This window comes from Phoenix dactylifera, chromosome 11 (genome assembly GCF_051530095.1).
Source record: "Phoenix dactylifera cultivar Ajwa chromosome 11, Ajwa_hap1_PhDact_Kaust_v1.1, whole genome shotgun sequence".
NCBI lineage: Eukaryota > Viridiplantae > Streptophyta > Magnoliopsida > Arecales > Arecaceae > Phoenix > Phoenix dactylifera.
Window position 1 is genome coordinate 24,259,362 of NC_143200.1, and position 13,289 is coordinate 24,272,650.

The window sequence follows — 13,289 nt, forward strand, 5'->3', positions numbered from 1 at the left end:
AACGAGCCCTTCTTGAACTCGTGAGACTATTACTGCAACTCTAATTTAGGGCTGGACAAACAAGTTGTTTGCAAGCTAGCTCAAAATTTATCTTGAATTTGACCTACTCATTTGGCCAAGCTAGAGCTAGGTTTCACCGGCCCGGTTCAATGTACCTCAAAAGATAAATATATAAGTACTTTATATATTATATTACTTTAATTAATATTATTTATATAAAATACCTTTTTTATTTATTAGAAACAAATATAAGTTATATAAAATAGAATGTACTTCAAATACAATATTAAAATATAATCAGAATTTTATCTTAAATAGATAAAGAAAAATCTTATACTCTATCCAATTATGTTAAACAAGTTGCGGGTGAATAACTCGAGCGCGGCGCTATTGCAATGTGAATTGCGCTTGACTCGTGTTCGGCTTGTTTACACCTCTAGCCTAATTGAACCATTTCTAAACTAACCAACTTTATATTTCTTAAGAACTCAGCGGCTTTAGTTTTGATGTCAATGATCTCGGTAAACAAGAACACCATGAAATCGATAGAGAATTGAAGAACATCACTTCCTTGCCTGCCATTTACTTCGATCTGCTCATCTTTCAGCCCTTAGCTTTGTGCAGACATGCTTTCCATGTTTCTCAAATAGAGAGGTCACAGCAAGAGATATTTGACCTCTAAGCTTCCTATGGTTTTTCTCCTCTTTAGAACCCTCCCTTTGGGCTTTGTATGCTTTCTTGCCATCCCAATCCTGTTTTCCTTTTGAGAATCGATATATACGTAGATAATATACTGCTACCATAAAAGAAAAAGTATATACGTAGATAATATTGCAAGAGTTTATGGTTCCTCTATGTTTACAACCAAACAACATCTCAAGACCAGCTTGATCGGTATCTTAGCACAAGATACAAAAACCAAGTACGAAAAAAGGAAAAAAGAATGAAATGAACAAATAGAGACTCTGAGACCAGAGAACTTTTTAGCTGTCACCAGAGCTACTCAGATATTGGTTAAAAGAAAAGAGCCATGGTCTGCGTCGACCATCCAAGTAGGAAGCAGATCGTTTTAATCCTGACCTTGGGCGCCTGACAAGGCATGGTCTTGTCTCCGAGGCTTCCATGCAGAGTGCGGAGTTGAGTTTCATGGATGGGAACTTCTGGAGGTTGCGTGATCGAAAGGAAGAAGAGCCCAAAGGAGTCCGGCTGCAGTGGATCTTGGGCTTGCATAGCTCGGTGGCCATCGAGGTGGCAGACTCCAAGCTTAAGCCTGAACCGGTGGTGCATATGGACAAAGGCAGGCTTACCTTTGGCAGCTCCTGGGTCAGGCTGGGTTCTGGGAGCTTGACAAAGGAGAAAATGGCATGCCGGCAGAGAGGGCAAGCTATCGAGCCAGGGGGGCCTCGCTTAACTGTTGAGATGCTACCGGTGGAACACAAGTACAGTGCACATCTGGTGCAGAACTCATGAGCGCAACCTACAACGTGAGCATTATTTAATCAGTAGTGATGGTATGTATCGTAAAAGGAGCGATGGCACTTTCATACGCTACTTGGTTGCTCACAGACAAGCGTATTGACATGGTACTGCAAGCCTAGAATGAGGTGCCAAAGAACTTTTATATGATTAAGGGGATGTCGTTGTTTAAGTACTGAAGTTCCACAGAGTTAACCGACCTACTGCAATTATGATAAATAATGAAAAACATATCCCTAATGGAGTAAGGAACATGGAAAATACTCAGAAGTTCATTATGGGTCAAAAGCAATCAGCAGTAGATATTCGAGAGCATGCGTGTAAAGTAGATGAACAGTGAAGGAACTGGGAGTCAGATGTGAGATTGAGAGCTTTAGCAACAGAAGGCAAGCTAAGTATACATTCAGTAACCATCAATTAGCGACAAAAGCAAGCATGTCCAAGAGGTTTTTTATCCCTCTGAATCAGTTTCAAATATGCAACTTGTTCTAAATGAAGAATAAAGCCATATAGAATCTTGAGGAGAAAATCTGGAAGTAGATGGTTGGAGGGACTGTCCTTCCAGCAATTGGAAGTTTGAATGAAACTTACCCTCTGCAGCCACTGTACATCTCGATTCCAAACAAATCACACATGGATCAACGCATGCAGGTGACTGGTAGGTCTTCCTCCATCCACATTCTCTGCAAAAGATAAGCAAATTTTAACCAATAATTTCCCTTGTTGAAGTAAGGTATATCCAGATATTTACTTCAAGAAATTCAGCACCAAAGGATGGGAACAAGGATTGAACTGTTTCACAAAACAACAGCAGAATTGAATATATACAAAAATTCGAAAAAAAACTGAAGCTCTTCACCATAGTCATATAAAAACTAAAGCACATAATCCTAGTCTTATACAGCAAGGAAACTTCTGGTGTTCTGTGATCTGTCCTCGATCCCTGGTATTATCAATGATGGTGTTCAAAATATGTTATTAGATGCACGCAAAGCAGCAAAGCATGCTCCTCGAATCTAACAACTATGGTTTACTGGTTGATTTGCTCTTCATCTAAGAACTGCAACAAAGTTGCCTCAAAAATTAGTGTCTTATCGGCCAGCAGAGATTAGATCTAGTTTCGTCATGCTACTATTTTCAAGAACATGCATTTGAACAAGATGCTGTAATAGCCTTGCACAGTTTTTTATTTTCCATATCAACATTTTTATCTCAGTCATAATAATCTTTTGCTCCCATCCTTGTGGCAACACTCTAATATTACACTTGAAGAAAATAAAAAATTAAGGAGGATGAGGAAGAAGAAGGAAAGACAGAAAGAATTCAAGTAGGCATCATTTCATGCTAAGTAAAATTATCTTTCTGATTAAAAGCAGGATAAGTTTGGAATGAAATTTAATGTATGCCATATTAAATGAGAATATTCTCTCTAGCAACCAAAATATCTTATGCTTCACAGGAAAATGGATTCATTAAGCTAACAGGTTCAGCAACATGATACAGTTGTAATACTAAGTTGCTAATATACAAGCACAAACAGGGAAGAAGAAATGTAAGCTTATACAGGGACCAAGATGCATGCAGAAAAATTAAATTCTCAAGTAACTCAAATCAGATTATACGATGAAAAAGAAGGGAAGATATGTCCTCAGAAGATTCATAACTAAATTAACTTAACAAACAACATGATGATATGTGGACCATGGAGCACTTACCGAGCAATTCTCACCATGCTCATAAGAGGAAGAGCAAGATATGGGGAAGGAAGAACACGCGTTCGACCTTCTGGCTGTTTACTCAGAATACCCTCAAGCCAGTTTTTGTGCCATGAACGAGCCACCATCAAGGGAGTCCAACTTTTAGTGCACAGAGAAAAAATATCTAGTGATTAGAGTGAGAGTACATGCACAATTTCAAATCACATAAAGATCCATTAAGCTCAGAGACAAGAAGAAGAGGCATTAAATGTGTAAGAGTCATTGAAGTTTCGCATAAACCACAAAGAAGTTTATCAGTTAAATCCTCAATGATTCCCATGCTTTAGACCAGGGGCCCTCATCTGAGAACTTACAGTCAACATAAGACTTACATAGAAAAGAATATGTTCAAAAGATTGTTTTTTCTCATTTTCATGAGCGATGAACAATTAAACTTTAGCTTCTCTTTGACTAACTAATATTTTCTAACATGCTCATCACTTAGAATCAACTTACAATTTTTTTCTTTTTCTTTCTGGATCAGTAAAAGGTTAGTCAGTTGCATGTACGGTATTAGGATCTACACAACCGATACAACTCAGGAGGAAGGAGAAAAGGGGACTACCAGAAATGAGGAAGCAGACATCACGTTTTTATATGCTTCTATCTATGTCTACAATTGTTTCTATCAGATTCCTATCTAAAAGTTTTTCAAAATATTTTTTCGAATAATTCTGTGCTTTCAAATTATTCTTTTGCATAATTCCCTAATTTGCTTGGTGAATCTAAACCTTCACACTTTAATGCATTATGATCTCCTGAAGCACTGGTTGGAATGTAGAATTTCGTAGTCCTTGAGACTGATCTTCCACCTCAACACCATTCCTTCCTTCTCAATATAGCAATCAGTGACTCTGGGAGATCTGACAATAGTTTCAAGGTTCAACCCTCTCCCATTTCCTCAAGACAAACTTTATAAACAATATCATTCATAGTTTCATAAAACACATTGTGAGTTCTCCAATAGGTAAGTTCTGCAAATCTACCTGAGCTACTGGTACCATGCCTACATGTCCTTCAATCAAGTCAACAATTGTCATTTCGCGTCAAATGTTTCTAACCAGAAACAAAGTGGAATCTCCACGAAACATTATATACACTTGTTTATAAACTGAAATAGCAAATACATACCCATTTGCATTTTTAGCAGTCAAGCTGGCTCCTCTTGCAATAAGAATCTGCATGTCCATGTTTACCAAGTAAGATAATAGCTATTGTTAAAAATAAAAAATAAAAAATAAAATAGGAACAAATAAACATACTTGACAACATACTGCATTTCCACCACAAGCTGCATAGTGAAGGGGCGTGCTTCCTGCTCCTGCCAAAGGAAAAAAAATAAACCTTCTCAAAAGGAATGAATGACACTACAAGGATAACTTAATGCAAATTTAATCTAACGAAACACAAGTTGTTGGAACATGCGATGTTAATAACAAATAAAATTTCACAAGAAATTAAAATAATAAACCATTGTTTCCCTCTTGAGTTTGTTAACCTTTATATATACCATTTGAACCTCTTCTAAATGCTTGCATACAGGAATGGATACTTTACATCAGGTTAATGCAAATACCATTTCATTTTGGCAGGGAGAGACAAAATAGCTACATGATGTTTGTCTTGGCAACGAGAGATTGTAAAGACTATCCATTTGGTATTTTGTAGTTCCGCAACCAGATTTTCTTTGTATCTTTCCACTACATTTATTTTTTTGCCATGTAAAGCAATATATAATGAAAAAGTCTGCCCTATTAAAAGATTCACCAATGATTTCCTATATGATTCCATAATGTAAGATTTCATGAAACAAGAATACTGCAAAAAATTCCCCCACAGCCCAAAAAAAAAAAAAATCCCCCCCCCCCCACACACACGGACACAACCAAAAAAAAAAACAACAACAACAAAAAAAGAGTTAAAAAGGGAATACTGTGACCATTGTTGGCACATATATGCTGTTTTCCACCATAAGTATAAAGCAATCAATACCCAAAGTCACTCATAAAAATTTGGAATCCTGAAAACTTAACACCAGAATAATTGAGTATAGATGTTCATAGAACAAAAGAAAATAGGAATGAGGAACCTAGTGACAAGAATAGAAGCAGATCACCTATCAGATCAATTGTTGTCCCATCTTCCACAGTGACCTCAGAAACACAAGCTCCCAAGTCCAAGAGTAACTGCACACTCTCAACATGTCCATTTAGTGCTGCCATATGAAGCGCGGTGATGCCTCCATCAGCTCTTCTGTTCAGCATCTTAGATAGAGCACTAAAGCTGGAGGAGGAGCAGAAGCAGAAGCAGAAGAAGAGGAAGAAAAGAGGATGTAAAATCATTATAGTTATCAAAAAATAATATCAATAAAAATAAATGAGAATTCAACGTACACCTCATCAAATGTTATTGAAGCTTCATTGGTCAATCTCCTCCTTACAATATTCCAAAAATCAGGTGTGCTGGGTACATAATCAGCAAGGAGGAGCCGAATACAGCGAGCATGACCATTAAGAGCTGCAAAGTGGAGAGCTGTTCCACCACTGAGATAATCCATCCTGTGAATCTAAAATTCAATGGCCAACTATTTATCTGAGTAATTTAGTTAGGTTGCAATGCCAAATAAACAAAACCATTATCATATTGAAAAGCCTTACATTGGCTTTGAAAAGCATTAGAATTTGAACAACCTCCCAGTGACCATACAGACAAGCTTGCATCAGAGCTGTCTGTCAAGAAAGCAGAATGCATTTAAATTGGAAAGCTTCCATCAATATTCATCCTCTCAAACTGAGAATTAGACTACAACAACTCAAGTACTAATTTTCATCAATCGGATCATAGTAGATATAAGCCAATGATATTGCTCAACCCTCAAAAGACCAATGAAATATTCTAACAAGACAACACTGTTGAAGTATAATTCTTTGCCAAGCAATAGGCAAAATAGCAAGTGACCTCAATAAAAGGAAAGGGAAGTAAGGATATCAAGATCAATCTCACCTGGCCACGAGAATTCCTCAGATTAACGTCAACACCAGATTCAATCAAGAGAGAAACCATCTGGAGGTAGAAATCACAGAATTGGCCTCAAAATATGCTCCTTTTTTTTATTGACTAATCAGAAGTCACAACCATAAACAATAAACGGAACCGATAAATGGATCGATCACCTCATGGTGGCCCTTTGCTGCAGAGTAATGGAGAGGCGAATTCCGCCCACCGAATGTGGAATACTTGGCGAGGCGGGGATTGTAATCCAAGAGGGCCTTGGCTTCCTGAAGGTCTCCATCTCTCGCGGCCGAGACTAGCCGCTCTCCGGAAGCCGAACATCCAAGGGAATTGCCCATGATGCTCAAGAACCCCATGTTCTCCAAACGCAAAACAAATGGGAAGAAAGAGTACTGCCTTTTCTGCACAAAATCCCCTTCTCGACTCCAGAAGAAGGAGCATTCAACGAAACATCCACCGTCCGCAATAATCTTGATGCTACAAAGCCCATAAAAGAGAGACTATGAAATAAGCCATATAGCATATAACAAAATTAGAGACAGAAACAAGTCTTTGTCCATCCATCACTTTCAGAATAAGCCTATTAATTCTCCAAAGACTAGAACACAGCAACCGATACCAATATCCAACAGAATCAGAACAAGGGTCAATGAAACCAGGCAAAGAAAACGGAAAAATCCATAGAGGGGAGCAATAAAATCCCAATTTTCTTACAGAACTCCTGATTTTCCATTCGAAAATGAGTACAACCCATATGAAATTACCCATCGATCATCGAAGCATGAGATGCTCATCTTCCAAAATGCCATCTTGCGCCGTTTAATCCGCTCCCAGATCAGATTTAGCTGCATAGGGACATCTAGTTTGATGTATAGAGCAACAGAGCATGGAGCGAAGAAGGGAATAATAAATACACGAACAAAGTGACAAAGCCCACGCAGAGAGGAACAGGGAGAGAGAGAGAGAGCGCACAGTATAATAAAATCTCACTAGTAAGAACGTAAAGGAATGATATTAACAGAAAAGAGCCGGTAAATAAAGTTTAATTAAGTGGTAAACAAAGTATTAAAAAGGGAATACTATTGTACGGGAAAACAAAGAGACGCAGGGGCAGGGGCGACTTCTTTTTCACATATTTTTTTCTTTTCTTTGTTTCTCTTCTTTTTTTTTAATCGAAAGCCTACAAGTAAAGCATGTCAGTCTGAGAGAGAGAGAGAGAGAGAGAGAGAGAGAGAGAGAGCACCTATTAGAGAGTCCGGGTTGTGGAAAGGTGTTACTAGATCCTGGCCTTCTTACCTCTTCCTGTGATCATTGGAGTCTTCCGCATATTATTCAATTATACACGCAACCTCTATTGCTTGCTTGACGGTAGATTCCATTCTACACAAGCTTAGATTTCGTCAAACAGGATGCAGCCCACAGGCCTTAAGGAAGAATACAGACTTTTTTTTGCCCATTTTTGTTTCTTGGAGAGATTGGCGAGGGAATAATGGTCCTATTTGTTACAATAATGTCAAATGGTTGAAGAATTTACAAGATGTAGATCTATGCAGTAAAATGCATCACAGTTCACAGATGAAGTGTGGGGAGAGAGAGAGAGAGAGAGAGAGAGAGAGAGCACCTGTTCATTTAGATTTTCCCCTTTTTCTTTTCCATGTATAAATTATTTAATTGACAGAAGAAATCTAGAGTACGTCCAAACTAAAATCGCCATTTGAGGAATAGGATTTGTTACGCCACTCACTTTCCTAACAAGTTCCCAACAGTTTTTTTTATCAAAAAAAGAGGTTTCCAACAGTTTAAAGGAGTACTCTGGTGAAGTCTCCCACATGTGACAACTAGAAAACGATGTTGAAAATATTTTGATATGTTTGCCTTGTTTGTTTGATATTGCTTTTGCTTTAGGAAAGAGAAGGACGAATGCTAGGTTTTCTAGTTTCCTCTCAAAGTGCCTTGTAGATGATGTTACTAAATATTTATTTTTTGAAAGTATTTTTTGCTTTAAAGATCATAAAAGCATTTTTAAGAATGTCAAATATTAAGGCTACCCTTTTGAAGTTTCTATCATTTAAAATTTTAGCTATACTGTCTTGGCATTTTCTTTCTGGATCCTTTGTTTTGATGCACAAGACAAGCATAACCTCATGCTTAATCAATCATAATAGCACAAAATCTACCACTTTTGTAGATTAATCACACCAAATTCAATTCTTTTTTTTTAAAAAAAAAGTCAAGAAGTCTATCACTGTTACTAAATTAATTTTCTCTATTTTCTTGATCTTTTGTTTTTTTTTCTTTTTTGAATAGGTTTTCTAGATATAATGTAGAGGTTGTTATAGAAGATAAGGTGGTCAAATATACTGTTAACAAAAATCAAATATTTCCCTTCAACTGCAAATTTATGAATCGCAAAGATCCTGGTTAGATATGCAGAGTATCTTGAGCCTCTATCACGAGTAAGAGAAGTATCCATTTACAAGTCAAACTTCTAATTTTGAGCTGGTAGAAAATATTAATCATAGAGTCCTATCCTTGATCAATCACACATTAAAAATGCTTTTGAATATTAAATCAAAAACTTTTAAATGGATAATTGAGGGTAAAGATATCAACTTAAAGAGATGTGATGGCTAAACACTGCCTAAAATTCACCTTCCCTCTCACTGTACCTCTCCGTATCACCAATGATCTGTAACTCATTCATTGCTGGAATTGCAGTATTAAAACCTTGCGTACAGATCGTGGCTCAGGCCATAATTTCTGCTGTTTTCCTTTCTATTTTCCTTGATTTCGTCCGCAACAGAAATGAACTGATTCATTTATTGCACTCCGCTGGCATTCCATTCGTTGGTCCATCCTTTAAGGATCCCGTCTATTTCCTCTCGCTCTCTCTCTATCTTCCTCATCGGCCGTTTTTTTTTTTGTTTACCGTTCTTCTTGCTGTCCATGGAGAAGAACCTCCTCCTTGGATTCCACAACGTGATGCAAGAGCCCAAGAGCTGTCTTGGTTCTCTTGTTGGGTTCTCCAAGAAAGATGAGGTCTCATGACCGGTGAATCTCTCTCTTTCTCTCAAAATGATAAAAAGTAAAAAAAAAAAGGACACGGCAATGCTTGGAAATACTAAAAGAGAACTTTTTTTTTCATCTTGTCGTACTTATTATTTTTAATAAAATTTAGGTGACGTTCTCCCCTTCTTTTTCCTAAAAAAACCTTTCTTTCTCCGCTTCCACAGCCATCAGGACCACCACCTCCTGCTCCTCCTTTGCCTTCTAATGCTGAAACAGATTCAAAGAACACCAGTTCCATCTTTCTCATTATTGTGATATTAGCAGTCTTCTTTTTCCTTGCCAGGCTTTTCAATCTCGTTGTCAGATACGTAAGATACTTTTTGAGCCCGACTGATAGGAATCCAGATGACAGACACAACGCCGCAGCTTTGCAAGGCCAGCTCCGACAGCTCTTCCACCTCCATGACTCGGGTGGACCAGTGTTTCATAGATAGCTGGCCGGTCTTCCTCTACAAAGCCATCATAGACCTCAGGGACCCATTTGACTCTTCTGTGCCAATGTAAATTTAAGGCAGACGACAAGCTAAGGCTGCTCCTAAAGTGTAGCCATGCCCTCCATTTGGAGTGTATCGATACTTGGCTTTTGTTCCACTCCATCTGCCCTTTGTGTAAAAGAAACCTGCCGCCTGGCTTCTCTCCAAGCAAGGGCCGAAGTCCTGGTTGTTCTGTTCTTTGAGTCTCGGGGCGCGTGCTCGAGAGAGGTTGCTTCTGATAGAGTGGAGCCCGGGCCCATGGATTTTCCTGGAGAACTTGTTCTCGGGACTCCTAGTCATGAATTTTCTCAAAAGCCACGGAAACAGGGGACGACGAAGACATGGGCTGAGCTATTTCAGAGGCCTCAGAGGAAAATGCGATTCCTGTTAAGCTTGGAAAGTTCAAAAATATGGATGTTGTTGTTGGAGGGGGAGAAGGTAGCAGCGGTACTTGTATTAATAATTTGAATGAAAGATGTCTTTCTATGGGATCATATAAGTACGTGGTGGATGAGAATTCTCTGCTTCCTGAAGCAGAAAACAGGCATTATCAAAGCCTGGGTATCGGCTTTCATTGTCCAAGTGTGATTGCCATTTGATAAGTGAAGGATTCAAGGACTTTGATCCACCAAGAAAGTCAGAATCCATATGTAGTGGTGGAAGTGCTGGTCCAAGTGCTAATGCACACAATGAGGAAAGCTTCTCTCTTTCAAAGATATGGCTCCCACCAAACGAAGAGAAACTGATTGCCGAGGATTGTTCAAGGAGGGCAACTTCTTTCTGGTTGCATCAGGCAAGTGCTGATTCGAAGCTAAGGTGTGGTGACAGCTCGAGGACAGCGTCGGGATTTGATATTGCAGTGGGGGAAAAGAGTGAGAGTGAGATGGGTTTGGATGGAAGTTGGCAGCTGTGATAACAGTATGGAGTCTTGGGCAGAGGAGCCACCAACCCTTTCAAGGAGGGTGGGGAGGCCAAGCAAAGTGGCGAACCATGTTTGAACTGGATTAGTTTTTCCATTTAATTTAGGATTGCTCCCTCTTTGAAGTCCTAGAACTTGAAAGGGAAGAAGTCAAGAAGATTGGAAATATACTAATTCCATACAGAATTTTTAGACATACCTTTGGTTTTGTCAGTTGATGAGTGGATAGCAGGTATATTCCTCAAAAACTGAAAAACAGCTATAAATTCTATGTTAATTTAGAATTTCATATTTCTCATTTCAAATTCATGCTCACTTATTTTGCTTTGCCAGGGTTTTTGATAGAATTTTTTTTTTGCTTTTTTTAAAAATGTTTTTGTACTGGGAAATCTTCATTTGAAAAAGAAAAAAGTGAGATGAAAAGGATTGCTTGATCATCTTGCATTCATTTTTCCTCGTTTTTACTCCAATATCTTGCTTGTTTTATCCAAAGCTATGAGGTTCTGAAATTCAAATGCTCACTTGCATCTCACTTTGCGCTTTAATAGGAATTTTGTTTGGTAGGGCTAGTTACGTGCCAAACAGTAGATGATGAAACAAAAGTTAATTTGTCCGTTTCTTAAATAAATTTTTTTGAAGCAATGTTTTCCATTCATAAGGCATAGACATGGAGAATTAATACGCAAAAAAATGTTTGTCATGATAATGTATATTTTTATTAGTTATAAGTTTTGTCTCCCCATATGAAGGATGATTCTTTTTCGACATTAAATGTTTGTCAGAGCTCTCCTGTTCTTCACTCCTCACCTAGTATAGTATATATTATAGCTATTTGCTACAGGTAGTCATTTAGCAAAGCTAATCAATAAACTATAGATACAGTGTTTTTATGCTTGTGTTTGTTTATAATAGTATACTATACTAGTATATACTATACTATACTAGTATATACTATACCATAATTGTATATACTATATTGTTTTGTTTGGGAGATCCCAAAGCCTAAGCAATTTTGTTTTGCTTGACAGACCCTGGAACCCCATGTTTGTTCTTATTTGACCACCATTTAGATAAAAACCACATGGATCTCATGTCTCTGGGGTATGAAAGCCAAGATGGCTTAGAAACTGGTTGGAACTCCCACGAGTCCGAGTTGAAAGTTTGGTTACAGCCCACTTATTTCTCGTGCCAATTCAGATGCAAGATTTGGTTGCATCTGCTGTCACCCTTTCAATATAATCATGTTTCAAGTCAAATTACCAAGCAAAGCAATGGTAACTATTTGCAGTTGTTATAGTCATTCCTTATAGCTTTCAAATTTCATTCTTTTTGTGCAAGTGCAAATGAGTCCCCATATTGAATCAAGTCACTTAAGAAATGGATCGAGCAGCCTCGGATGTAAGCTCGGTCACTCTAAATCGGGTCAAGTTTGAAATCATCAGCATCATCTATACATTCTCCTACAAAATTGCGGTGAGAAAGGGTGCACAGTCCTTGACCAAGAAAGTACCATTAAAGGATCAAGCAAATTACTACCCTCAGCTGCCAACTTAATGCCTGCTGAGTCGAAATAATTGTCAAGCTGGCTAAGTTTATCTTGGTTCAACGATGGCTCAGCCATTGTTTAGGCCCTTGAAATCAATAGTTATGAGGATTGGTCCAATTGAATTCATTGGGATGGTAATCCTGTTAACAAACTCCTTTGATTCTTGTGAATTGTCAAAGCAGATCCCCAAACTGATATTAAGTTCTACAAAGTCTTGCTTGCACTGGATATAATAATCACATGATACAAGATGCCTTGTCGCCATTTCTAAGGTGGGGTGTCCTGCCCACCAGCCTCATGGGGCAGGAACTGTCATGAAAGGGATGGGGGTGGGTGTTACATGATCATCTCCTTAAATGATCCAAAAGATGCGAAGGACCGCTCGCATTAATGCGAAGTCCATTTAATCAATCACCTTATTCTATCATGGCTTTTGTAATGACCTAGCCTACCCTAAACAAAAAAAGTGCAGCTTTAATAAGGATAGGAGGGAGATCTTAGTTATGCCTGCTGTGAGTTGAACTCTGTATTCAGTGGTTGCAACCACCTTTGTTGCCCTTTGGTCTATTGGATATCTCATTAAGTCAGTACATTCATAAAACTGAGTAGTCGCGCAAAGTTATAAGGACAACATGAGGATTAAGTTAATGATTAGGTGGTTATATATAAGAAGCCATATTTCTTTTTGTTTAATTAATGATTAGTGTCTTGAAATCCCCATTTTGACCTGTTTCAATATGTTTAGGTAAGCAGAAAATCAACCAAACTTAGATATCAGTTAAACCAAAATAACTGATGTAAATCATAGGGCATGAGATTGCTGATTAACGAACATGAGTACTATATGACGATAAATAATAAAGAGCCGAGAAGTTTTAGATCATTAGATGGCCATTACTTCCTGATAATTCAAGTTGAGGTTGTCCAGTCCCCACCTTACTTACCAAAATCACTCACCAGTCCCCTTCCGATGTATCCTGTAAAAGGGTCATAAAATAAGTACATGATTTGGTTGTGCTATTAACCAACTAGTCGGG

The 13,289-nt window shown here is 38.1% G+C and overlaps 1 protein-coding gene across 1 annotated transcript; it reads right to left on the bottom strand.

The window, feature by feature from the left end:
- Nucleotides 1–802: 802 nt before the first annotated feature.
- On the bottom strand, nt 803–7,261 carry LOC103707121 (putative E3 ubiquitin-protein ligase XBOS32). The gene is made up of 11 exons (XM_008791493.5): nt 7,010–7,261; nt 6,407–6,722; nt 6,237–6,296; nt 5,891–5,962; nt 5,627–5,799; nt 5,350–5,516; nt 4,496–4,554; nt 4,365–4,411; nt 3,192–3,332; nt 2,068–2,159; nt 803–1,477 (listed from the first exon to the last, which is right to left on the bottom strand). Exons 1-11 carry the CDS (start codon nt 7,018–7,020, stop codon nt 984–986), a joined length of 1,632 nt encoding a protein of 543 aa, XP_008789715.3. The 5' UTR covers nt 7,021–7,261; the 3' UTR covers nt 803–983.
- Between the last annotated feature and the right edge of the window lie 6,028 nt (nt 7,262–13,289).

Bases quoted from the DNA above. Each gene is read 5' to 3' on its own strand.
- LOC103707121 (XM_008791493.5), bottom strand. The intron at 3,333-4,364 runs GTATGTATTTGC...GTGCACTAAAAG, and splicing joins ACTGCTAAAAATGCAAATGG to TTGGACTCCCTTGATGGTGG. The intron at 2,160-3,191 runs GTAAGTGCTCCA...TATCTTTTGCAG, and splicing joins AGCATGGTGAGAATTGCTCG to AGAATGTGGATGGAGGAAGA.